This window comes from Drosophila subobscura, chromosome A (genome assembly GCF_008121235.1).
Source record: "Drosophila subobscura isolate 14011-0131.10 chromosome A, UCBerk_Dsub_1.0, whole genome shotgun sequence".
NCBI classification, from domain to species: Eukaryota; Metazoa; Arthropoda; class Insecta; order Diptera; family Drosophilidae; genus Drosophila; species Drosophila subobscura.
In genome coordinates this window covers 20,806,962-20,833,074 of record NC_048530.1, presented here as the reverse complement: position 1 = coordinate 20,833,074, position 26,113 = coordinate 20,806,962, and the positions used below count along the sequence as shown (strand labels likewise).

General features: G+C 44.6%; 3 protein-coding genes across 3 annotated transcripts; 1 reads left to right on the top strand and 2 right to left on the bottom strand.

Annotated features, from left to right (window-relative positions):
• Window positions 1–995: 995 nt before the first annotated feature.
• LOC117903198 (decapping nuclease DXO homolog) lies at window positions 996–5,318 on the bottom strand. The gene is made up of 5 exons (XM_034815083.1): window positions 5,193–5,318; window positions 1,957–2,485; window positions 1,739–1,886; window positions 1,483–1,678; window positions 996–1,419 (listed from the first exon to the last, which is right to left on the bottom strand). The coding sequence occupies exons 2-5, from the start codon at window positions 2,381–2,383 to the stop codon at window positions 1,198–1,200; spliced, it is 993 nt and encodes a 330-aa protein (XP_034670974.1). The 5' UTR covers window positions 2,384–2,485; window positions 5,193–5,318; the 3' UTR covers window positions 996–1,197.
• A 962-nt stretch (window positions 5,319–6,280) lies between these two features.
• Window positions 6,281–6,800, bottom strand: LOC117903209. Its single transcript, XM_034815096.1, has one exon. The coding sequence runs from the start codon at window positions 6,745–6,747 to the stop codon at window positions 6,373–6,375; it is 375 nt and encodes a 124-aa protein (XP_034670987.1). The 5' UTR covers window positions 6,748–6,800; the 3' UTR covers window positions 6,281–6,372.
• Window positions 6,801–19,327: 12,527 nt separating this feature from the next.
• On the top strand, window positions 19,328–25,607 carry LOC117903190 (mediator of RNA polymerase II transcription subunit 15). The gene is made up of 5 exons (XM_034815048.1): window positions 19,328–19,687; window positions 22,518–22,695; window positions 22,755–22,891; window positions 22,960–23,941; window positions 24,402–25,607. Exons 1-5 carry the CDS (start codon window positions 19,673–19,675, stop codon window positions 25,250–25,252), a joined length of 2,163 nt encoding a protein of 720 aa, XP_034670939.1. The 5' UTR covers window positions 19,328–19,672; the 3' UTR covers window positions 25,253–25,607.
• The last annotated feature ends 506 nt before the right edge of the window (window positions 25,608–26,113 follow it).

The window sequence follows — 26,113 nt, the reverse complement described above, 5'->3', positions numbered from 1 at the left end:
GCAGAAGACCCAAGGTTTTGCATAAAACAAACACACACACAGACGCCCCCAAAACACATGTGCATGGGAGTGTGTGTTGTGTGTGTGTGTGTGTGTGTGTGTGTGTGTTGGCCATTGTGCCATGCCAAAATGTGTGACCGACAAGATTTATCAAGTAATAACAGACATTTCGGACAACCCATAGACCCATTAGTCACACGCTGTTTGACATTGTCTGAAAATATCATTTTAATCACAGACCACACACAAGGAGCACATGGAGCGAGCCCCAGCAGGAGAGCAGCAGGAGCGAAGGATGATGATGATGATGATGATGATGGTGTAAGTGGAGTCGGAGGCGGAGGCGGCTCCTCCATCGCCATGCTCTGCTGCCTGCCGGCCCCGCCTTCCTTACAGTGCGTTTCGCAGCTGCAAATGCAGCTGTTATGTGAAAACATTTAAAAATTCTAATCATTTGATTACACTGCATGCTTTGAAACATTGTTCCAACAGTGGAACAAACAATCAAGCTAGCCTAGAGCTATGAAACGCACTGTGTGCACGACCAAGAATATCTTCATCATCGGCCAGGCAGCCAGCCAGCCTCTGCCTGCTACACACTGTCATCCTATTAAAGTTTAAACACATCCATTCAGTAGCCCAATCAGCTTTTGACCGTCTCGTCCCTCTGTGTGCGTGTGTGTGTGGGGCCGTTACTCTAATATTCACGAGCTTATTGTGCTATCGATGAGAGAATTATGATGCCCATAATGCATACGCACACGCCCTGCCCCCAAACACACACTTGGACCTCGGACCTCAGATTTGCAACTAAATTTAAGCAAATTTTCCAGCAAATCGTGCACCCAAGACAGGAGCTAATATTATAGTTATTATTATTATTAATAGCAGATTAATTAATTTATTTCGAAAACTGATAAATGAAAAGTTTGTTTCGATAATGCAAAATTCTTTCAATTAACTCGAACATTCGCTCATAAAATAGGTTTCTCTCCGTACCCTTAATGGAGTGGGAAACTTAGAACTGTTAAGCCACAAGCCAGCTCGCAATAACACAAAAAAAAATGTTTCTGTTTCATTTGATGAACTTTGAACATAAAAGAAAATAAACTGCTTAGATTTCTCATTTAAAAATGCTTCAAAATTCCAACACAAAAATGCACTCCAGTGCCTGTCACTCGCGCGGAATGAATCCGCCTACTTGGGAACGTACAACTGATTGGTAAAATCGATGAACTTCTGATCAAAATTGCCTGGCGGGTTCACCGACTGAAGGTGATCTTCAAATAGAATTGAGGCACCAAGAATTTTAAATTTTATTTCCATTTCCGGATTGTCCTCGTTGGCCAGCCTGCTGCCGATCTGTGCGAGAATCCCGTGCATTTGTTTGAGGCCATTTTGTATGTTGAATTTGCACTTCTGCAGGGAAATGGACGGAACGTCATGAAACGAGCGGAGGGGTGGGGACGAGGCTCTACTTACCCCTAGCTTTTCGGCACAAGACACAACTTCGATTGGGCGGCAGACAAGGCCGCTCTTATTTGGTTTGGCAATGGCTATCTGACCGATGCCCCCCAAATAGGACTGCATCAGCCACAAAGGCCTAGGCTCGGACTGATTTGTGTGCTCAAGCCGGACCGTTGCAAGGCGGCATCTCTTTAGCACCTCGGGATCGTTGCTGTGGAATGGCGCAGTAAAGTGTGGGAGTGTGTGGAGTGTGCTACAAATAATGACTTACAGATCGCCGAGTGGCTCCTTGTTCCACACACCACTAACTTCAGCGGAGTAGAGCAGCCGAAAGTCTCCCAATTTGGCGGAGAACACTCCATAAAACTGCTTGCGCTCATCCACTGGAGCATCGGAGTTTGGCGGCTCACCAGGAGAACCTATGTGAACGATCAAAATCAGATGGATGATGCTGGATGCTGGAGGCTGGTTGCTGGTTGCTGGACTCACTTGTGAACACGTACTGGCGTGCCTTGTAGGGATGCGTTCTGGTCTTCTTTGGCTTGAAGTTACGCTCATCTTCCCTTAGGGAGCGCACATAGATGCAGCCCTTGAAGCGACAGGCTGCAAAGTTGAATTCGCTATGAGTGCGATCGCCCATGAACTTGAGCATTGTGCCGCGATTGAGGCAGAAGTGCGTCTGGTCGAGCAGCTGGCGCGGCTCCCGCAAATGCATCACATGGTGCTGCACCACACCGAAGGCGCGCAGAAAGTTATCCCCTCGTGGTATGTACTCAGCATAGCCCTTGTTCAGGTCCAGCGGATATTCACGTGCAGTCGGCTGGCGATAGTACAACATTTGGGGGTTTCCCTTCAAGCTCTTCAAGTCCGGATCGTACTCCAACATATTCTCCAGTTTCAGGTCCAATAGATCCATTTTGATAATTTTGCAGCAGCCGTACTCAAATGAAGGAAAACAATTCTCTCACGCGTGCAAAATGTAACGAAAATGAAGCGCCGTCTGTGGTCTGTCCCTGAGCTGAAATGTGTATGGCAGTGGGAAGAAGGAGATCAAAAAGGGAGACAGCGACAACAACTACGCAGCAGACAGCGACAGCAACTGCGCAGCAGAATAATTTGTTGTTGCTTTTTCGCCAGACAGCGATCGTCGCCGAGTTTTACCGTTACTGTGGCTGTAGTTGTTGTTGCTGCTGCAGCTGCTGGGCGCGATGGAAGGTACATATGCGTGTATATGTATGTATGTACATATGTATATATGCATGTATTTTCCCTCACTCGCTCGCGGATCCACAAGCTGCCATCGATCGGGAGTACGTAACGTTGCCAGATCGTTTGACAGAGTGGCCAGACAACTCTAATTACTGGTAATGAGTCACGGTAGATGCCAGAACTCATGGATTTCATTTGGATATGTGATCCGATGCTCCGGCGGACGGACGGACAGTCGCAGGCTCTGTTTCCCGCCACAGTCTGCTTTGACAAATTAAATCTGTGAACTATTCAAATTGATGTTACAACTTTGAATTCACTTAAGCAATTTTTCACACTCATTTGCATAGTTAGCCGGGTGACTTTTGCGGGATCTGTGCCGCTCCACTAGCAGGTGGCCCCGACCGCCCGACCGCCCGCCCGCCCGGCTGCCTGTCCTGATTTATGTACGGAATGTCCTGGCTCTTGGCGTTTGGCTCGTTGGCTCGTTGAAAACTTTCCGCTGGTGGGTGGGCTGAGTAGCAGCAGCACAATGAAATTAAAAATTACCAACCAAAGGAAATCTTGGGTAACTTTTTTGATTTGTCCGCCACACACCGCCGCCGGACGGGCTGTAGTTGCCAGCTCGCTGCTCCCAGTCGCAGCCAGCCTCAAGTTTTAATTACACGAAACGTGATCAAAATTACAAAATGCGAGCACTTTTGATTTGTCTGCACAACCCAGAGCAGGCCACAAATCAAATCGAAAGGATTCAGCAGCCCACCCAGCAGCAGCAGCAGCAGCAGAAGCACCGACATTGGTTTACCCTTCAATTGTTCCCAATTTGGCTTGGGGTTTGCACACGTGATCATAATCGAATCTATCAATCATTTGCTGTGATGTAAGCTGAAAACAAAATCAATTCTTTCATAACAAAAACGGAATCATTCCAGCTGTTTATCCGCCGTAAAAGTGCAACAAAAAATTAATTTGTTCAATTAGCAAAAAGAGACAAAAGTTCGAATCAAATATAGAAAATTAGAACGCATCAGAATTATGTATATGGCAGTGGGGAAATGTCTGGAAATGTCTCAACAAAATAAACATAAAATAAACAATTTGTATTACTCCTTGAAGCTGCACGAATCGGTTTGTCCTTGCTGCATATTGGCTAATTTATGTATTCCATTTCGCAAATAAATCGCATTTGAATCTATTATCTAAATGATGCTGCTGACGGGAGGGGTGGCAAAGGGCAAACCATATTTGGCGGAAGGAAGGGCCCGGCTTGAGCAGCGGAGTACAGTGTCAAAAGGCAGAGCAGGAAGCAGGCTTATGTCAAAATACACACACACACAGCTTGATTGTCATTTGAATAGATTACAACAGATTGCCATGTGTCTGCTTGTGTGTGTGTATTCCATGTAGGAGTGTGTGTATCGATATGCCCAGTGGGCACAGCAGCCATCCTCTGTACAGTTGTAGTGGCCAAGTCAAAAGGATGTACGCATAACCCCCCCTATTACTCCGGCGGGTGCACTTCATTGTCACATGTCAAGTCTTAACCCTGCCAAAGATCAAGCTCTTGGCTCCGAAATGCCTATGGCTGAGCAGCAGAATTTCGTGTGAATTTGTGGCGCAGCTTGCCCGATTTGTGCCGTTTTATTTCCATCAACTTTTTGCCAGCTAATTTTTAGTGGCAAATCTGTTGGCTTCCCAGGGCAATGGGGCTAGCCCATGTAACGGTTAACACTCCGAGAGATTATGCTTGTAATAGAGCGGGGGCGGGGGGTGTGCGTAGTGTGTGGGCTTTGAGCTCCGCTCATATTGTGCAGACAAATTAATTGCGAACTCGTGTAATTGTTTGACAATCTTGTCCAAACTCATGCGAGTGTGCATACACCACTATCCATGTGTGTGCGTGTGTGTGTGTGTGTGTGTGTGTGTGTGTGTGTGTGTGTGTGTGTGTGTGTGTGTGTGTGTGTGTGTGTGTGTGTGTGTGTCTGACAGACACACACCCTCAAGACGCCATAATCGCTGTGTTGACTCAAGTGTAACCCAATTAGTCGACAAGTGCTCGAATATGGCCACACCATGCCCCATGCCAGAGATAACTAGGATAGTTTTTGAGCAGCTTTGAGCGATTGTGTACACGCAGCAGAACGTACATTTGTGTGGGGGACGGGACGTTGGACAGGCACGGTCATAGGTCAAAACGATTAATTATCAAATCGGCTTTCGTCCTTCGACGCTGTCTGTGCTGTGCTGTGCTGTGCTGTTGTGTTGCTCCGATAAGCTCTCAGGATAACGATAATTATGCTGGCTGTCAGCTGCTGTCCTGCTCCACAGTCAAACAAAGATATTTCTCGTCTTAAGCATGTGCTTGCATGTGTGTGTGTGCTCTACATTTATCCAAATTAGTTGTCAGTTCATTGTGAGATGAATATCTCAAGTGCAGCACTGATTGTCCAGCAACTTCAAGTGAAAACAAAGCCAGTGAAAGGGGACTTAACTCGGCTTTAAATTCATTCACTCACACATTTATTCACTTCAATTTTGATATGTATCGGAATCTAGTGGAATTCAAAAGTGCCATTAATTTTGTTGTTCGATTTTGCGCTCTGACTTGATTGTTGATCAAGTTCCGCAACCTTCCCGACGCGCTCAGCCTTCAAAGGCAACTGATCCAATTATCTCCAGAGCAGATACTCAAATGAGTTATTTTTTGCTTCGATCTGCAATGCTGGATACACCCCAAAGATCATATTACGGCGCGATACCAACCAGCCATGTATTTTCCTGCAGATGCATCACTTTCGGCTCTATGGATTATGGCCTGGCATTATTGTTTATATTCATTGTTTATCATTGCCCCCTCGATCCACAGCTACAAAAAGGAAAGATGCCAGCAGATGCCAGTATTTATTAAGCGAACTTTAAGCATATTTAAATCAATAACAAAAGCCTTAAATTTCCTTTGGCAGTTGGCACTTTTTGGATTTGTTTCCACGGCGCATTTAGTTTGTGGCGTTTTATTGTTTTTGTTTGCTCAAATTTGAAATTTATATAAAATAGGCACATAAAAGAGTTGATAACAAATACACACGCACACACAGACACACATTAGAGTGCGATAGAAGCAGCTATCAAGTAAGAGGAATGCTTCGTATTTATGTACATGAAACGATGTACAATGTGCATATTATGTACATATTTATGTACATGCACAAAGCTTCGTTTTATTTGATTTATTTTATTTCCAATCAAACAAAAATCTCTATTACTTTTTCATTGTTGAGAACAACTTAAAAATGCAGCTTTCTGTGAGGCAAATTGTTGCCAAAGTTGTGCCAAAAAATGTTCGTTTCAGTGGAATGCGAGGAGGTGGGCCAAGCAGTAGACTCCCCGACACACCCGGGCCAGCAGGTGTTGCCAGTTGTGGGATGGCCTGTAAGTTCAAATACTAATTGGAAATGAACAAGTTCAGTTGCTTCCTGCCGTGCAAAAGTTTTTGGGTAAACTTGATTAATTAGCCAAAAGCCAAAGCCCAAGCCGGAAATGAAGGCAAAAGCTAAGTTTCAAGACAGAATTTCCAAATTTAATAGAGAGCAGAACGGATGCGGAATACAGTTAAGCGAGTTACACAAATACACACAAATCTATTGACAGATAAATGGCACAGATACCATCTCTTTGCCAGAGTTTATACGGTTGATCCTATGATATGCAGTGACAGCTCTCCCTCCAGCACTGTCCTATCCAGTGCTCCTGCCGCTTGCAGTACTCGTGGCACTTGGGAAAGTGCGGATGATAGCGGGAAAGTTGCTGGCACAGCGCCCGATCCTTGGCTATGACGCGGGCCTTGATGGACACGATACCCAGCGGCACGGTGACCGCCTCCTCCGACTCCTCAGTGTCAATATTCAGTTCGTTCTCATTGGAGTCAGCGCCAGGGGCAACGTCAGCGGCAGCAGCAGCAGCACCAGCAGCAGCGACATCCTCTGAGGCATCGCGGATGCCACGAATGGCGCTTGCCTGGGCAGGTACGAGGTATATGGCCAGCGAGAAACAGACCACCAATAGAAGCTTCATTGTGCACAACTTAAAGGCAACTGACCGACTGGGCGCAGTGAGTCTACAACTCAAATTGTAATTTCTTATTCGTTTGCTAGTTCCCTGCCTTATCAGCCGTCCCAAGGTCACTCGGCATCGCGCTCTAATCGCTGAAACTGGAGGCATTTGTGGGGTTTGCGTTCCCGTTTCGGTTTCAGTTTCAGTTTCGTTTAAGTTTTCGATCTACCCAACACTCCCATGGAGGGTGTTTTGGTTTTGCAGCGCAGAGAGTGACGTCATTTTTTTGTTTTTGTTTACATGATTACTTCACTGATCCGTGCAAGCTTTTACCTGCATTGCATTCTGCACAGACAACGAAGAAACGAAAACAAAAACGTTTCTTGCTTCTCTGCCGCTGCTGCGGTTCTCCGAAGTCCCACGAAGCTTTTGCGCTGCGCGTGTGCCGACTGCACTGCCCAAGATCTGTTCCTAAGCTTACGATGCTGCCGCCCACTGCTCTAATTGTACACAAGTGTATGTGTGTGTGTAGATCTGCAGCCATCAAAGCTTATCTTCGTTTCTGCTTCAGGCAGAAGCATACGTAGGCCACCGCTCGAATCGCCCTGTAAAATAACTTGAAAATTTCAATTCATAAAATATGCATACACAGTACATACACACACACATACACTTATTTATTTATCTTCGATACCCACATTGGCATCAGCTTCATTGGCAATTCTGCTCAAATGGGTAAACAAACTCGCACTTTGTGTTGTTTTAAGGGCGCTTTCTGGTGCTCTGTGGGTATGGGCAGATTCTGGGGAATCACCGCTAAATCATCTGCCAGGCAATAATTACTCAATTTGCAACACACACGCACAAATAAACCAAACATGTAAAAAAACAAAAAACCAAAGGGTAACACGAGCTGTCTGCATACCCTAACTGCTCAGAATCGGCAAAGGTTTAAGACCGAGAAGCAGCTTTAATGGATTGTTTTATAGAATACAAATGAAAATATAATTAAGACTCAATAGAGACTAAATATGGATTACACAAAATACTTTTACCTTCTAAATTCTATACTTTATGTGGATTAAATATTTTGAATATATTTAAATACATTTTAAATATGTTCATGGCTTGTTACTATTTTGGGTACTTCAAGATTCACCCATTTAAATGTCCAATTCCCCTCCCGTGACATTCGTATCCACGTAAATATTATACCCTGATGCTGCTCCGCAAAAAGATGTATAAATGTTGAGCTAACAATTTATGCGGAAATTTGATTTTTATGTTCTTCGAGCTTGTCTTTCCCGCTCTGCGCTCTGCGCTCACCCATGCTTCCCCTCCACAACTGTGTGGATGTGTGTGTGCGTGTGCGTGTTTTGCCGTCTTGGGAAGTTAGTAAAATTGATGGGCAACGGACAGGCGGACAGGCGGACAGGCAGTTAAAGGAACATAAAATGTTACATTTCCCTTGCAATTTTTGCCACACAAACACAAACACATTCAAGTCTCATTTGTTTTAAAATGCAAAAACCATAACAATAATCATGAGAATATTACACAACAATAATAATAATAACAATAACAGCACTCGAATGTTTTACACACAAACTGTACATGTGTATGTATGTACATACATACGGGCAAAAAAGGGAAACATCTGGAAGTACGATAAAAAAACATGAAATGAAGGCTGCTCGCGGGTTCGAAGCTTTTGATACACTTCCAGTTGCTTGAATAATCGTTGGAAATCAATATTCACTTGCTCAGTTTGAGCAGCTACAAGAATTAATTAATTTAATTATTATAAATTAAGAACCAAATACTAGTTCTAGGCATCAGTGTTCATTTCTTAACCCGTGTGAGGCTTTGCCTGTTTAATTGCATTTATCCCTTCTTCCAACTTTTTAGCTACTGTTCTGAAGAGATTCTAGAATGTCCATCATCCAAAAAAAGGAATTACTCTTGAGCAGGAATGTATCGTGTCATGTTTTTGGCCGATTACCCAAAAGTTTGGCCAAACAATTTCAAATAAAATTCGAACTTGGGGTAATGGCTCCTGGACCCCCGAGCAACTATTTCAATGACTGTCCAACACTTTGGCAGGCACGAGTCCCAAAAATTATTGACAATAGCTGACATAAAAGGAGGGATGGATGGATGAAAAATACAAAATATTAGCTAAGTTTGATTAATTCGATTGTTTTGGGTGGGGAGTGCGTTTGTGAGCGTGTTAATGGCTGTTTTTTGGGTTTGGTTCAAGTTTAATGATAAACAGAAGTTTTCCCTTTCACCCACACCCCCTGGTGAGTCGAGATGTGACAGGGAAAATGGGTCAATACGGAATAGATTTTTCGTGCATGTTTGTTCTGCCATTCGCTCTGTGGCTCTCACAGTCCCAAGACCTCAACAACAATTTTGTAAACTGATTTTAGCTCGATATAATGTGACGTATCTCATTTTTGATGAGGGTTCTCTCTCTCTCTGCCACAAGCCCGGGGCCTGTCAGATGATAAGCAGCAGACAAGACGAGACCAAAAAAGGATTTGGACACAGAGATACCAAAAATTGTAATCATTGCAACACTTTTCCACGCTGGCGGGCATCTCCAAAAGCAAGGCGATAGGGCGGGGGCGGGGGGCATGCCCACGCACGAGTGCATGTCCAATTAAAAATTCAAAAGCTTTCCTTCTGCCACTCACAAAACGAATGAATTACGTGCCAAGCCAAAGAGAACCAGAAAGCCTTTTAGCCTTACAAAACCAAAACAATGTTTTATTAATAGATTCACGAGAATTTACAAATATGCATGCGTTTATATGGATACAATTACAAGTCGAATGTACATAAATATTTTTGGATAACCATATATGCACATACATACATATGTACAAATCTATCTACATATCATCCGCCTTAAACTTATATTCTCGCACATGCCTTTCAGTTCTCACAATTGTTCGCTATTTACGTTGCCCACTGTACCTCCCCGCAAGCTTGCTTTCTCTGCATCGCGGTTCTTGCACATGCTTGAGCGCGCCAGCGGCCGTTCTTTCGTCTATTTATCCCGCCTTCTTCGTTGCTGCACTTTTATTGCGCTCTCGCTGCGGTTCGCTCTCAACTTAGCAGCAGCGCTTACCTGCTCCAACGCTCTGTCACTCAATCGCGCTCCCTCGCTCGCATCGAAGATGTTCTGCTGCCTGCAGGGGCCGTATGTTCCCGTTACTTTTTGCGCCGCTACTTTTGAGCTGATCGTCACAGCTTTCGCTTTCGTCGACAACCTAACTGTAACCTAACTGTAACCTCATTGGCTTCTTATTATTCTCAACAGCTATTAAAATAGCTCAATAGCTTAACACTGTTTAACTAGAAATTATGTTGAGTGCTTCGTTATGGCTGTTTTTTAACAACTTAATTATCCACACACACAAATATTTGGACTTTGTTCAACAAATTCGCACTCGAAATGATCCCAAGTCCATGGCGGCGCTTCCCCTTGGTGTTTGTAATCGCATATTAGCCAGCTGCTTGAACTGGGGGGCAATGGCAGAGTCAACGCCAATGTCGATGGAGACTTAACAAGCGCCCTGGGACTAGGCGTCGGAGTAAAGGTAAGAGTATCGCATCTACATATCCTACGGTACCTACCTACATAGTATGTATCTTAATAATAATTTGTTTGCTGGCAAAATTCTCCCTGGGGCGCATTCAACTAAACGCAGACAAGGGCAGCAGGCGGGCGGACAGGCAGGAAGGACGACTACTGGCCGTGGTGGCCACCTTGACTGCTCGTGGCAATTATAAATTGTTGAAAATAATTTCATTAAATATGTAAAAAGGTGACGCCAGATAGAAGAGCGCAGAGCAGGACACCAGTAGCAGAAGCAGAAGGATCCCTTTCAACGTGCCTGCCATTAAACTTTCACTCCACATCCGCTATCCACTCGCCACTCTCCACCTGCCACTCTCTCCAGCTATCGCTCTGGCCTGCTGCTGCCCTGCTCCGTTCGAACTTTGACTTCCGCTGGCCTCGAAAAAGCTCCCCCCACTTTCAGTCCATATTGGGAATACACTTTGGAGGAGGGACAAGCCATGCCCGTGTAGCTAGATAACTTAGGGGAACTTAGCCAACCGGGGGGGGAGTCGGCTTCTTCGCACTTTCCATTTGCTTTGCAAATTTTATGATTTCGTAAACTGAATTTGCGCTCTTCGCTTTGCAATTGTTCATTTTAGCTGACAGGGCAGAGGGACAGAGGGTGGGGCATGCTGCACTGCACTCCGCTCTGCTTTGGTTCTTTGTGTGGAAGATGTACAGGAAATTAAGTTTGCAAATTTTGCATAAATCGTGTTGACATCGGCCCGGACATTAACCAGAGCCACATGGAACAATATCGTGAGGGGCTAGCGACTGGGTGCAGTGAAAGCATTTTGGAATTTACGCACTGCGATAAGGAACATTTCCACCCACTATTTCCAGTGGTTTTTCTGAAAAGAAAACTGGAATGCTGAGACTACAAAATGTACTGCCAAAATTCTACTGCTTGATTAGCATGAACAAATTCCCCCAAAAATATGCCAAAGGAAACAAAAAATGCCCAAAAATGTGTGCACAAGAAATGTTCCACAGTAAGCATAAAATTTGAGATGAAAATTTGAATAAGCATTTGCACCACTCAGCTCAACTCAAGGCAGGATTTGCCACCTTCCCTTCGGTCTCTGACATATGCATGTCTGGCACTGAAATTGTAAAATATTCCACACAAATGTGTCTCAATGTTTCTTAGACAATTGTTGGCTAATCTTTTGAGTGTGCATTTCAATCGAAATGTTGTTTGGGCAATTGAAGGATTTCCAATCGAGTGGAGTCTGCGTCTGCGTCTTCGTGTGGGTGTCAAAGCGATTTCCCGCCACACTTAGCCGCTTCGTCGCTTTTCCTTCTCGTTGGCTATGGGGGAGTTGCTCATTTATTTTGTGGCGTTGTCGCGTTACGCTTAAAACTCATTACTCATGCCACATGTGGGCCCTCCTCCTCCTCCTCCCACACCATACGTGACTCGGTGGGGCACGAGTGGGCTGCTCAAATTTCATTCACTTGCGCTCCATTGAGTTGGAGACACCCAAAATGCTCGACTCGTTTTAATCAAATAAAAGTAATGAGTCCTGCCAAACAAGATTGCCAGAAAATTAACTAAAAATCACATTAACACCAAGAGGCACAGATTGCACGACGGCTCTGGGCGCGGCTCTGGCAGCACAAAAATAAATATAGGAAGTAACTTAAATGTATCCTAAATGTGCGTAATTTGCAAGGCAAAACACCCCACAAACTTCTCCAGGCACTGCAGAAAAAATATTCAGCGCCAAGAGCAGCGAGCGAGAGCTCGAACCATAAAAATAATGAAAATAAAAATGGTAACAAATAAGCTGAAGATTCCATTGTGATCTCATGTTTTTAGGGGATTAAAACTAATCATATTCCCCATGGAATACTCATTTATTTCGATCAATTCGGTGGCATATTTATGTACTTGCGTTACAGATATTTTCAGCCTCCAAAATTGGTATTCGTTTGAGCTCTTTTTAGGGTATTAAATCTGATCATATTCCCCATGGAATACTCATTTTATTTCGATCAATTCGGTGGCATATTTGTACACTTTTCTTTCCCAAAGCATCGATCCTAGTTAGCTGAGTCCATTTATGGCAGCAGCTGGAAGTAAGTCTCTTGCCCTTAACCCTAGTCTTATCGCTGAACTTCCTGATTCAATTATACATCCTTGATTTGCATAGATGCACAAATATAATTATTCACTTCAATTCACTTGCTTCCTCTTCCTGGCAACAGATATTTATACCACTGGAAGTACAAATTCGATCTTGGCAAAAAAGAGATACTGAAAACATGAAAGGAAAAGGAAAAGGCAACAGAAACCGAAACCGAAATCATTCCAGAAAGGAAACAAATTCGGGCAGCGAAAGACAGACACACAGACAGACAGACAGAAAATAATACTCGTATTTTGTGTTAAATGTATAAAATATGAAAAATGTGCAAATTAGCTGAAATTTGTTCACGCACGAGTGCAGGAGGCAAGGCCGCCACAGGCAGCCACTTGGCATTGGGGAAATGATATAATTGCTGGGGCAGGAAACTTAACTGACTGAGTGAGTGAGTGACTCAACTCGACTCAACTCGGTTCAGCTCGCCAGCCGGCAAAGCAAACACACTCCAAACATACACAACATTTTGCACAAAAAATACAGAAAATTGTTCAAAAAATAAAGACAAAAAAAGAAGTTGAAAAATGAAGGCAAAAAATAAATAAAAGAGGAAAAGAGTTACAAGAAGGAAAAGCCTGAGTTGGATGCCCAAATGCAGGATACCCCTGGAGATCTGTGAGTGATTCTTGCCCTGGGGATATATAAAAAAACTAAAATAAAATAAAATTTCAATTGGCTAAAAATTGTACCCATGAATTATATTTATTTTAATTTTTTTGCTGCTATAATTTGCCTAGAAAGAGCTCGAAATTTCTTCACATTTAAATGCCCAACTGAGCAGGCTCCTTGCCTAGGGTATGCCACACCAAAAAACAAACAAAAAAATGCAAAGTTGCCGCCGCGCATGCTGCGATTGCCCCCAAAGTGTTGCACACTTGACTGCGTCAAGTGATGGTAGCAGCGGGCGAGTTGAATGGAGATTGGGTTGGAGATTGGGCTTGGGATTGGGATTGGGATTGGGTCCGGGAATGTCCATGGCCGGAGTGCCGCGGTTTTCCAGCGCAGCAGCCACCCAATTGCCAGCAGCATTTTCAGTTCTTTTTTTCTCCTATTTTTTTTACCTACTTTGTGCCGCTGCCTGCTTTGTGGGCGTCAATTACAACCTGAGCGCTGTGGGGTTCAGTTTTGCCAGTCGCAGATAAAAATCCATTTCACAAATGAGCTTCAGCTTCAGCTAAATTTCAGACTCGACTCTGTGCGTGCCTTGCCCCTGAGCCCTGGGGCACTGCTTGCTGGCTGAGGCCGCCTCAATTATTTTTCTATGCAGCTCCGCTCGTAGCTGGCACTGGACCAAAGGAAAACTCAGCCTGAAGTGGCAAGCGGCGTGCAAGAATATTTGATGGCATCTTCATCATCTGGGGAGCTGCAAGGAGTTTAAAATTCTAGACAACAAATTCTAACAAAAGTCTGTGAAAGTAAATTTTCTACAATTTTGCAAATGAACAGGCAAATATTTTAAGGCAAACAAATAAAATATCAAAGCATTGGAAATCTTTTGAAAGAATCTTTCAATGCGCAGCTGAAAATAGTTGCATGTACAATTCGATTGCCTATTGCAGGAGCAGGAGCAGAAGCAGGAGGAAAGTGCATGTGAATTTACATGCAAAATAGGATGAAAGGCTGCGTTCCTTAGAGCCTCCAATGAGGAGGAGGAGCAGCAGCAGCAGCAGGAGGGGAGTAATAAGCTTTACGGCTTACTGTGCCATGGAATGGCCAGACCCGCAGACCAGATGCAACGATTACACTTCAATGGAACCAATTGCAGCCACTCAATGCCACGCACCCAACCTCCCAACCCTCCCAAGCATCTAACCAGCCACTTGCTTACTTATTCATAGTTCATGCTCGCACTCCCTCTGCTGCTGCTGTCCGCCTGCCGCTGTCCGCCCGCCGCTGTCCGCCTGCTGCTGCTGCCAGCCAATTGCCATTATTTCAGTATAAATGCTTGCATTCCGCTATTTGCTGGCATATCTATGGGTATGTTAAACAAAACAAGTTAAAAATGTTCAATAAATTTCCAGCAAGATTTTTTCAGGCCATAAATGAATAAAAAATGATTTTAAAATCACAAAAAAAAATGCCTGTTGGCTGTAGTCTTCGCTCAAGGGTATCCCGTAGCTGCAAGTGTTTGCCAGTGTTGTCTTATTCTTTGGCTTCAGCTGTTGTCCTGCGCTGCTGCTGTTGCATTTCTTGTCGTTCCGTACACAGACGCTGATAGCGGAAATTATACTATCTGCTAACTGGTTTCGTAATGCCACTGCCCCACAACCAAAACCAAAACCAACTAAAACAATGCCCCTTCAAGGGAGCGGCCACCTCGCTTGCTGCAGTCACACAAAAATATTCAGTGAACAAATCGACGCTTGGCCAACAATTGCATTTAAATAGTTTTTCATTCGACTGAACAATTTTCGTTTTGTTTCTGCTGCTGGTCGTTGAATTTCCTTCTGGCTCTCTGCTCTTCTTTTTTTTGTGTCCTGCGTGTTTATTAGGCAACCTTTTTCTGTGCATTTGGCAGTTTTGTGCGTCCCCTGAAAGCCATTCTCCATATGCCCCACTGGCCCGCTCTCTTCGGTCTAATTGTATTCAAGTGAAAGTTCCGTCAGTTGCAGATTCCTGTGATTTATGTTAACATAAATGTCATGTCTCTGTGCATTTGTTTTGTTTTGTTTGTTAAAGAACCTTTTTTTTGTGTGGCTTAATGCGTTTCCAGTACGCTGAAGGGGATCAAAGCACAGATTTTTAGCTAATTTGCCAGTTGATGTTAATGTTTCATAAATGCAGCAACGCCTTGCCAGCCTTTACTTGCGCACTGTCTGCCATTTAGTTCTGCAAATATGCCTCGATTTCGCCTATTTGCATTCTGTTTTTTACTCAACCATTGCCACATCTTCCACTTGCACTGCCACTTAGTGGTTTGTGGCTCCTTCCTCTTGTGTTTGATTAAATTAGTTGTCACTCGCTGTTTTCATTTTCATTCTTTACGAAACATTTTCAGTTCTCAGTTTGCTTTTTTGTTGCTTGATTGTTTGTAGTGTGTATTCCCTTGTCCAATTAAACGCTTTTTTCCAGCCGCCCACAGCCAGACCCAAAACGGAACAGAACAGAACAGAGTCTGAGCTGAGCTGAGCTGCAAAAGCAACAGCAACAACAACAACAAAAGTTTTTTGATTAAAATTAAAGAAAGTTTCTCGACTCGGCGGCTCAAGAGTCAAGTGGATCCGTGGGGGGCGAGGTTGGAGGTTGGAGTTTCATGATACGGGCAAAAGCTGCGTAAAACAGGAAAAGAATTTACAAAATTAATTACAAATAACAAATGAAAACAAGCAAAACAACAAATGTGCAAAGCAAAACAAAACAAAACAAAACAAAGCGAGAAGAACCACAAAAGGCCAGCAGTTGGATGCTCTAACCACATGGAATTATTATTGTTTTATTTGTTTATAATACAACATTTATTATTGAAATATTGGGTTCGATTTAAAGGCAATTTGAGCGCAGTTTTGTGCACATTTTGATGCCCTCAAACGACTAGCATGTAACTCTAAAGTGCTTTTTTTTCAGTGTATTTCTTTACCTTTAAGCAGCAGCCGCCTCACTCCCTCTCTGCCGCCTTACATTAATGTGAGCCACTGTCACAGCCACAGTTGGGCAACAACAGGCAACAGCAAAGAAATTGGCATCATTTCAATGCAGCGAAAACTTATTCAAAGTCAATTGCCGCGAGCGTTGCGAGGGGCGTGGGGCGAAGCGCGTTTAAAACAGCGCCGAAAACGAGACATTTCTCCACACTATGCACCCCACCCCCCCGGCAGACCGCAAGCAAAATTACTTGGCAGATTCAAATGAGCATTTGAAGCATTTCCATGAACAACTTTTTCTCTCTGCTCTGTCGCTGACTCTAAAGCTCTGGCCTGGTCTGGTCGGGGGCTCTTATGAGCGCGAGCGCGCTCGCGTTTTTTCTCGCCAGCGCGGAAATTGTAATGAATAATTTTGCTTTTAACTGTTTTGGGGAGGCTGCCTGCCACACGACTCTGCTTGGCACGCAATCTGGTTTGGTTTGGTTTAGCTTTGGCTTTAGTTTTTGGCTTGAGTTTTTTTTCTCTCTTTCGCCTGCGTTGACAAACCACTCCGGCGGGTTGGACGCTTCCGCCAGAGGCGTTGCGTTGCGTTGCCGAAATGCTCTGCAAGATTTACACTAAACACAAATATATATGTGCATAATATTTGTGTACAAAAGTTTATAAGCAGCCGAAAAGCGGCATAACTTGCGGCCAATTACAATTTGAGATTACTGGTAAGCCATGGCAAATGCTTATGCTACAAGAAAATGCTGTGTACACAGCAAAAACAATTATTCATTTGATCCCACTTTGATCCCTTTTTGGCACACCTTTGTGCACATGGGAAGGAAGTCACATTCGGGTGGCTGCCATCCACAAACACCAAACAGTGTTGGAAAGGGTAGCATTTGTATTTGTATTTGTATTTTGTTGAACTTTTGCTTATGTCTTGCAGCGCCCATTATGGCTAATAGCTTTTTAATTTAGCTCAAACTAAATGAAATTAATTGAAAAATGTTAAAGAAATGTTCAAGACAATGTCTAATTAGTGGCACAAAACAATGCTTTAATGTGTAAATAAATATTTGTTAGCTATGCGCAGAGTATGGCTAAAGTCAGCGTTGGACGCGGCGGCAAGTGGCTGGAAGATCCCCAAGGCTGGCCGATGAAAATGCATTGAAACCAGTTCAGAGAGGGAGTGCAAGAGAGTGCTGCAGCATTTCACCCAAAATGCGACGACCTGAGGCGCATTTCCGTGACAATAATTGGCGCTGGCCAAGAGATCTACTCGTATGCGGCGGCTACTCGGGCACTTCCTCCAATCGCCCACCGACAAACCCGTTCCAATTGACTTGGCCGCACTGATTTAGTTTCGATTGTGGATTGCATAAGTCTGTTTGTGCACGCATCACCATTTCCTGGGACTTCGATTTGGATCTGCAACTGGAACTCGAACTGAAAGCTCTCCCCCCACCCCCTGCAACACTAATTATTTGTTGTGCATAAATTATGCCGAACCAAATGACAGACTGCCATCGCAGACCTGCAGCGTGCATTTGTGCTTTGATACTCGATATTGGCTTGATGACAGAACCCAGCCATTTGCCATCATGAATTCGTAGAATACATTTGTAAGCGCTGGCATGCCAATTTGTTGATATTTCGCTGAACAAATTAAAACATTTCATTATGCCGAGTCTGATGCAATTATTTGTGGCTACACATTTTGGAAATTCGATTATGCGCTGGCAGCGCACACTCTTTCCAGGAATGCATGCATATGTGATGGACTGGACTCGCTTTAAAGCTGCTAAGCAAACATGGAAACGTGGATGGTCGTACATCAGTCTGGCAGGCACTTTTGGCAGTCGCAAAGAGAGAAGTGATAGAGATCGATCACCAGGAAGAGACTCTCTCGATTTGGGTGAAGCTTTGCCCAAAAACGTTTCTTGCTTCTCTGCCGCTGCGACAGCTACGAAGATGTTTCTCTGCCGCTGCGGCTGATCTCTTTGCATCGGCCAAAGCCAGACGAGCTTTTCTATGTCTCTCTCACTCTGCCCTCTGTCTGATCAAAGCTGCTTGCTGTAGCGTGTAAACAAAGCGCACAGCCTCACACACAGAAAAGCTCAACGTGCTGCCGATACACCGTTTACAAGCCCCGTTACGCTGCCTGAAATGTTTTCCTATGCCACCTCTGATCTAATCACACGTCATCCCAGCCACTTTGCCAGCACTCTCACCATACCAGCAAGTCCCTGTTGTTATACTACTAATTATAACACTTTTAGCTGTCCAACCTGGCAGCTTGTTAGTACCGACACAGCACCCCGTAGAACAATTAAATTAATGTTAGCTGCAAAAAAGGCAGCGCAGGATCTCAGTCACGGTGTGTGGGGTAACCGTAGGTAAGCCTTTTAAGCACTGCCACGGCAGCTGCATGCCACAGCCACTGCCACTGCCCTGCCACTGCCACTTTCACATCCACTCGGCATATTCTTTATTTCCGGCCCGGAACGAAGGCTAAAGACTGTGTGCGGGGGACTTTAAACTTGCCGCACACTCACACATTTGATGTCTGGCGAGCAAATTAGGGGGTGGGGATTTTTATTCGACATTTGGCGGGGGTGCTAAAGGGGGGAAATGTAATGCTGTTCTGTTTGCTGTTATTGCCGAAGTAACAGTTAAGTTTTACGGAAAGCCACTTGATTTTATTAGGCAACACTCGTAAAATCATCGTCCGTTGTAAACGGTTCGTTCAGCAACAAAAAAAAGGGGGAACTGGCCCTGCCCCTGCCCCTGCCCCTGCCCCACCCGCAGCCGTAATGAGTGCAAAGTTAATGCCAATTGGGGCTCATCGTTAATTGTAATATGCAGAATTAGTGTGCATTTAATGAGGCATTGACTGTGGGACTGTAGGAAGCAGACAAGTGCACACGCCACGCGTGATTCAGCTGAAAACAGCTTCGAAGACATAATCAAATCCAGTTGTGGCCAGTCCAAAAAGGACACTCACAATGTGCAAGGTCTGGGTCTGGCTGTCCACATCTGTTAATGGTTAATGGTAATCGGTTAATGGCCACGATGGCCACGATGGTGCCTGCAGCTGTTGCTCCACAAATGGCTCAGCTGGATTTTGCAGCGACACCGCCAGGTGCTTGCCCCCGTCTGTGTTGCCACTGCCACTGCCACTGCCACTTGCAGCAGTATAAAATGCCACAAAGCTGGCGAACCAATTTCACTCTCACTTTGTTAGCCAACACGCGAGCTGCCAACGTCGAGACGGGGCGCGACTGTAATGCGTTTACAGTTTTATTTTATTTTCGTTTAGTTTGCCTACAAAATAAAATATACACAAATATCCTTTATAAATATTTTATAACTGTGAAAAGTGCTTCATTTGTTGGTTTTCAGTTGCATTTTTTGTGCACGTTTTTTGCTTTTTTTTTGTTGTTTTTTTGTTCGTTTTGTTTGTTGTGCGAAAAGCGAATTTTAATAGAGTGACGGCAGGAAAACAAAATTACGTGGCAAACAAAACAGAAGAAAAAAAGTGTGAATCAACAGAAAATTGTATTGCTGTTCATAAACAAACGGCAACAACTGGCATAATGGCGCTCATACGGGTGAATAATGCAAAATAGGATTACAATTATGTATACACTGCCAATCAGACGAATAGACTCACGAGTTTTCCAAGTGAAAAGAGGTTTCTAAAAGTCCAGCAGCGAATGATAGTGGAGCAAATTTATTTTTCCATTAATCAAGATTCTTTTCCTTGTTTGAAAAGTAAAGAATTCGACTTCTAAGTGGAGAGGTTTTTTTTTTATGAATTATTTTGTGTAAATACCCCAAAAAAAAAAAAGGCCCGTTTTAGCGATCACCGAATAGACTCAATGATGCATTTTTAGCAAAATCTTTCAAAAGCTTTGTATTAAATATTTTTTTTATGATGTTTGGAGCTTAACTAATAATGTTTGTGGAAAATTTTTTTGGAATTGCTCGGTAATGTCCTTCAGGACATTAAAATGAAGGGGATTTCGAAGGGTTCAATTAAAGCTCGCTGCAGGCCTGTCTGATGCAATTATGTAATGGTTTAACTTCCTAAAATTGTTGACAGGACTCATATCCTTTACGTAAAAGCTATTCCCATGCGATCCCTGCAAAATTCTGATCAGGAGAGAAAAAAAACTTCCAAATTAGGTGAAAATTTGAGTCTTTCATCCACTTCTTTATCAATTTACCGTTATATTTCGTGCGAGTATCCTGGTGAAATTAGCACGACCGTGTGACAAAAATGTTATTAGCATTGTGGTATTATTGAAATTAGACAAAAGTTATCCTCTTACTGGGTCTCGCAAGGATTCTTGCATTGTTGTCGCGCGTGTCATGACACCGGAAACCGAATTTTTTGTATCCGTTTTTTTTATAAAAAAGTTTTAATTTGAAAAGAATAGGTCGATTTAATTATTCTTTCATGATCTAAGAAAAAAAGAAAATTTTTTGACTCGTTACAATAGTCCTTTGAGGACCATACTGGTGTTGGGTTCCATTTGCTTTTATGGCGCACTTGACACCCGATTTGTTTCGTGGATGTTGAGTAAATCAGTAGGAAAGCTACTCTTAAAGTCCTTTGGTGAGATTCTGCAACATTTTTGTCACACGGTCGTGCTACTTTCACCAGGATACTCGCACGAAATATAACGGTAAATTGATAAAGAAGTGGATGAAAGACTCAAATTTTCACCTAATTTGGAAGTTTTTTTTCTCTCCTGATCAGAATTTTGCAGGGATCGCATGGGAATAGCTTTTACGTAAAGGATATGAGTCCTGTCAACAATTTTAGGAAGTTAAACCATTACATAATTGCATCAGACAGGCCTGCAGCGAGCTTTAATTGAACCCTTCGAAATCCCCTTCATTTTAATGTCCTGAAGGACATTACCGAGCAATTCCAAAAAAATTTTCCACAAACATTATTAGTTAAGCTCCAAACATCATAAAAAAAATATTTAATACAAAGCTTTTGAAAGATTTTGCTAAAAATGCATCATTGAGTCTATTCGGTGATCGCTAAAACGGGCCTTTTTTTTTGGGGTATTTACACAAAATAATTCATAAAAAAAAAACCTCTCCACTTAGAAGTCGAATTCTTTACTTTTTAAATAAGGAAAAGAATCTTGATTAATGGAAAAATTAATTTGCTCCACTATCATTCGTTGCTGGATTTTTAGAAACTTTTTTTCTCTTTGAAAACTCGTGAGTCTATTCGTTTGATTGGGAGTGTACTTAATAATTGGCAGCGAGCTAACCGAATGTTTGCTCCTATCCAATATATGGACATGATAATATGTGTCTGTGTGGTGTCTCGATTATTTTTTGATTATTTCCACGCGACTGAATGGCACACACACACACAGACACACACACAAGAGACTCAGATAAGCGGTGGATTAATTAACAATCAGTTTTTGCTGCATCGTAATCTATAGTGTCCTTTTTGTTCGATTATGTCCGTAATCCAGATTCCGATAAGCAAATGGAACAATTGTGCATACAATTTAAACAGCATCAGCACATTTTTGCCATATCCCACTTATAACTATGCATTTTTGACGCATGTCTGCGTTTGTACGCAACACTGATATCTAGGCACAGCAAAAACGAGCGAGGGCGAATTCGCAGCCATGCTTACTCCAGTCACGGAGGGGAGAGCGATCTTAGGCGAATTCGCACCCAGGGGAACGTCAACTGCGACAGGAGAAGGCAAAGCGAGAACAAGCGGGGGCGAATTCGCTACGTGGAGAACGCACAGCCAGAACGTGCGAAGGGGAGGGCGAATTTAGATGAGAGCGCAAAGTAGATCGGCAAGAGAGAGAGAGAGCAACGGACGTGAAAGCTTAGAACGCCGTTAAATGCGATTTCTTGTGGCATTTTTGTTTGAATTTAAAGAGGAACTTGAGCCTGAAACTGCAATGAAAACTTAAATGTGGGAAATAATTACCTTTTGTGTGGCGTGGGTTCATTGTACAACTGCTGGCGCCGGGTACAGAGCATAATTATTAGTTATTAATCGTGTGTGCCGTGGCATAATAATAGCAATAATGGGCCACAAAAGCGGCAAACAATCGCAGCCCGTTGCATGCTGAGTGTTTGGCAGAAGGGGCGGGGGGCGGTGCTGGCACAATTAAATTTGTATAATTGCATTTATAAATCAATTCAATTAAATTATTATTAAATTACTGAGCAAATATTTGTAATCAAGCTCCTTTTCCTGACATTTAATGCGCCAAATGAACGATAAATATGGCAAAAGAGAGAAAAAGAGAGAGAGAGGGAGAGAAAGAAATGAAATTGCGAATTTATATTTAAGTTGATTTGTTTGTTTGTTTGTTTGCGTTTTTAAATATGATTAATAATAAAATGGAATATTTTGTTTGATTTCCCATTCGGCAGGTGCTGGCTGTCATCGGGTACTGCCTCGTGGCGGTCAGCGGCGGTGTGGAGATCGAGACGCTGACGCCCAAGGCGGCCGCGGACAAAATCGAGGATGCAGTCACCACCAAGCTGACGCCCAGCCTCACGGCGGATGCCAAGAGCAAAACGGAGAAACGTGATTCAGCGGATCAGACAGGTAAGCGCCAGTTGTCCCGCCATTGAGGAGCGAACTTTCAAGCGAATTTCTATCCACAGGAGCCATCTTTCCGGGCAGGCCCACAAAGGAGACACCGTTCCGGCCCATCTATCCATCGGCCAGCTACTATGAGGCGCCAACGCAAATCTTTGGACCCACAACCGTACGCTACACGGCAGCGGAGGCGGCACCGCAAGTATGCCCCAGCAGACGCACATCAGAAAGGCATTTAATTAACGCAACGCTTCCACCTCCCCCTTGTAGACCTACTACGATAAGCCAGAGAGTGGCAACGGCATTCGATATGCACCGTCCGGTGCTGGGCATAAGCCTTCAGTGCAGTTCGCCCAGCAGGCGCATCGCTTCAGCTTTGCCGCGCCACCGCAAGTGGAGCTCTATCAGCGGCCAGCCGCCACTAAGTCGGCTTCATTAGGAGCGGAGCAGCAGCAGCAGCAGCAGCAGCAGAAGCAACAGCAACAGCAACGGGAGATTTTCAATTACGGCGAAGTGGAAGCCGAGGGTGGAGCCATCTATGAGCGGGCGGGACCGCAGCAATATCAATTAACTCTGCCAGTCCACCATCAGCACAAGTTCCAGCAGCCGCAGCAGCAGCAGCAGCAGCCACGTGTGCAGTACATCATTGCCATTCCACTCTCCTACATGCGGCAGCTGCAGCAACAACAGCAACAGCAGCAGAACCAGCAGCAGCAACATCAGTTATTGGTGGCGCCACCCACACCATCCGCCAGCCCGAGCAGCAGCACCACCAGCAGCAGCGCTGCACCACCATCAACGGCAGCGCCTGGCCCGAGGCATCATCAGTCCTTTATGCAGCTGCTTGGACCGCTGGCACGTGATCATCAGGGCTTGTACAGGCCCTACTATCAGTCGGACGCAGCGAGTGCACCACTCACAGGCATTGGCACCCCAGCTGGACCAAATCCGAGTCCACCGAGCCATCAACAGCAGCAATACTTCCAGATACCCGCGAGTCTGCTGCTTGCCGCCGCACAACAGCTGCAGCAGCAGCATCAGCAGCAGTCCCAGCAGCAGGCGGTCTATGCGAAGGCTGCACCACCGCCACCACCACCACCACCCAGTTACCAGCAGCTCATCTATCAGGCACAGCCACAGGCACAGGCGCCACAGCACCACCCACAGCTGCAGCTGCAGCGCATCTTTCTGCAACCACCGCAGGCACAAACATCAGCTATCTATGCCGAACAGCCAGGCGGCACTTTGTACGGTAAGCAAGCAAAAAAGAAACGAGCACAACTGTACTTTAAGAGCTTTAATATTAAGAGCAAGCAGCAGGCAGGCAGGCAGCTAGCAGGCGCACAAACCGAAGCGGAGTGCAGCGTAGAAAAACCCAAACTCAGCCCAGACTGTACTTCCCAACCCTGCCATCCTGGCAGAGACTGTACTTCCATGGCTGGGACTGTACCTCTCTGTTAGGCAACATTCAGCCTGCAGCTTCCTGCTTGCATCATTAAGCAACTGCAGCGTTGGCCGCGCAACTTGTATGCCCTTTTCTGATTAGTTAGCCGCGAGGTAGCTGCCACAACGGAACTGTACTTTGACCCAAACAAAATGGCAGAACATCGGCACATCGTTGGCAATTAGTGGCGCTAATTTCACAGACTGCAAAAATGCCTAGGGACGGGGCATTGAGAGTGATGTTGAACGCTTTTTGTTGTTTCTTTCAGCATATCCGCGACTGAAGCAGCAGCAGCAGCAAAAGTACACACCAGCCACGGACTCCGTGGCAGCAAGGCCAACAGCAGCAACAGCAGCAGCAGCAGGAGCAGCAGGAGATGTGGCAGCAACAACAGCAGAGGCGGCAACAGCAACACGTCCAACCGCCCAGCACTTACCCATCGTGCACTACAATCCAATCTACGTGCAGGCACCCGCCGAGCAGCAGCAGCAGCAGCAGCAGCCGCAACATCATCAGCTTCAGCTGCAGCAACATCAATTTGCCATATTGCCACGTTTTAGCAATAATAACCCAAAGGCCGCTTACAATCTGGGGCATGAATCAACGCCACCGATTCATGTTGTCAGATTGTCAGCGGCTGGCGCTCCCGGCCACGGGCATGGACATGGGCACGGACCCGTTCCCTTCCACCATTTCCATCACTATCAGCCGGGCTCAGTGCCGTTGCTGCAGCAACTTTATCATGCCCCGCAGCAGCAGCATCAGCAGCAGCAATATGTATCGCATATGCCGTATGGCCACGAAGAAGTTCCGCTTCCTGGACCCGTATCCCTGCCCTCGACAGTGCCTGGCATGACTGGCGCCTCCCCAGCCATTATACCATATTTCAGTCATCCGGGTGCCGTGCATTATGGCACGCATTTGTATCACCCGGCAGCGGCAGGGGCGGCCACGGCAGCAACAAAAGGAGGAGCAGCAGCAGCAACAGGAGCAGGAACAGCAGGAGCAGGAGCTGGAGCTGGTGTGGGTGTCGGAAGTGCAGCAACAAGCCCCAAGCAGCAGTCAACAAGTGGCGGACACTCACCAGGTGGCGGCAACAATATTGTCAAATATCCCTAAAGCAACTCCCTTCAACGCTCGATGAGATGGCAGCAAACAGGAGCAACAATCGCTGGCACCTTTGCCGTAGAGTCTATCATTTACTGTGCCCCTGCAGCTGCGGCGTTTTAATCACGAGAATTCACATCGATTTTGACTGCTCCCACTCGAACACTGTTTGTTCCTCTGCCCCCTCCTGTTTGCTGCCCAAAAGTTTCGCGTTTGTTTTTTGTGTGTGTAAATATTTGTTACATTTTCCAATCGACTCGCCAAATAAACAATTACATTTACACATGTATGCGGTTGCACTTTGTTAGCTATTAAAACAATTCATTTTGTATTATAAGTTTATGGTTTTCCTCCTGTTTTTTTTTGTGTTTTTGATTGGAATGTTCAATAAAATTATGCCCAGATCTGCGCTTTGGTGTGTCTTTTGTGCAATTCAAATCAAGACTTAACAAAAAGATTATTGATGTGCTCTTGCCCCTGATTATTTTGTGTAGTTTTTGCTAGAAGTTTGCCTACTTTAAGCTTCAACTTTGGCTGCACGGATAATAATTCCAATCAGTTTAAGGTTTCATTGCAACTTGAATCGAATAATACTCAAAATCCATTTGGCAAGCGACAGCTTCTCATGTGTTCGGGTATCTGATTGCAAGTATCGCACATCGTTTAAGCAGTTTAAGTCGTTAATCGCATATCCATTAAGTGACTTATGTGGGCTTTGGCAATCGATTGCCACAGAGCCCAGCAATGAAACCGAATTAAGCGCCGCTCGCTGTCATTTAATTGTGAAAAGACCAGACGGCATTCCGAGTGTTTTCTTTTTTGTCTGGCAAATATTATAAAATAAAAGTGGGAATGATGGCCTCCTGCACCTTT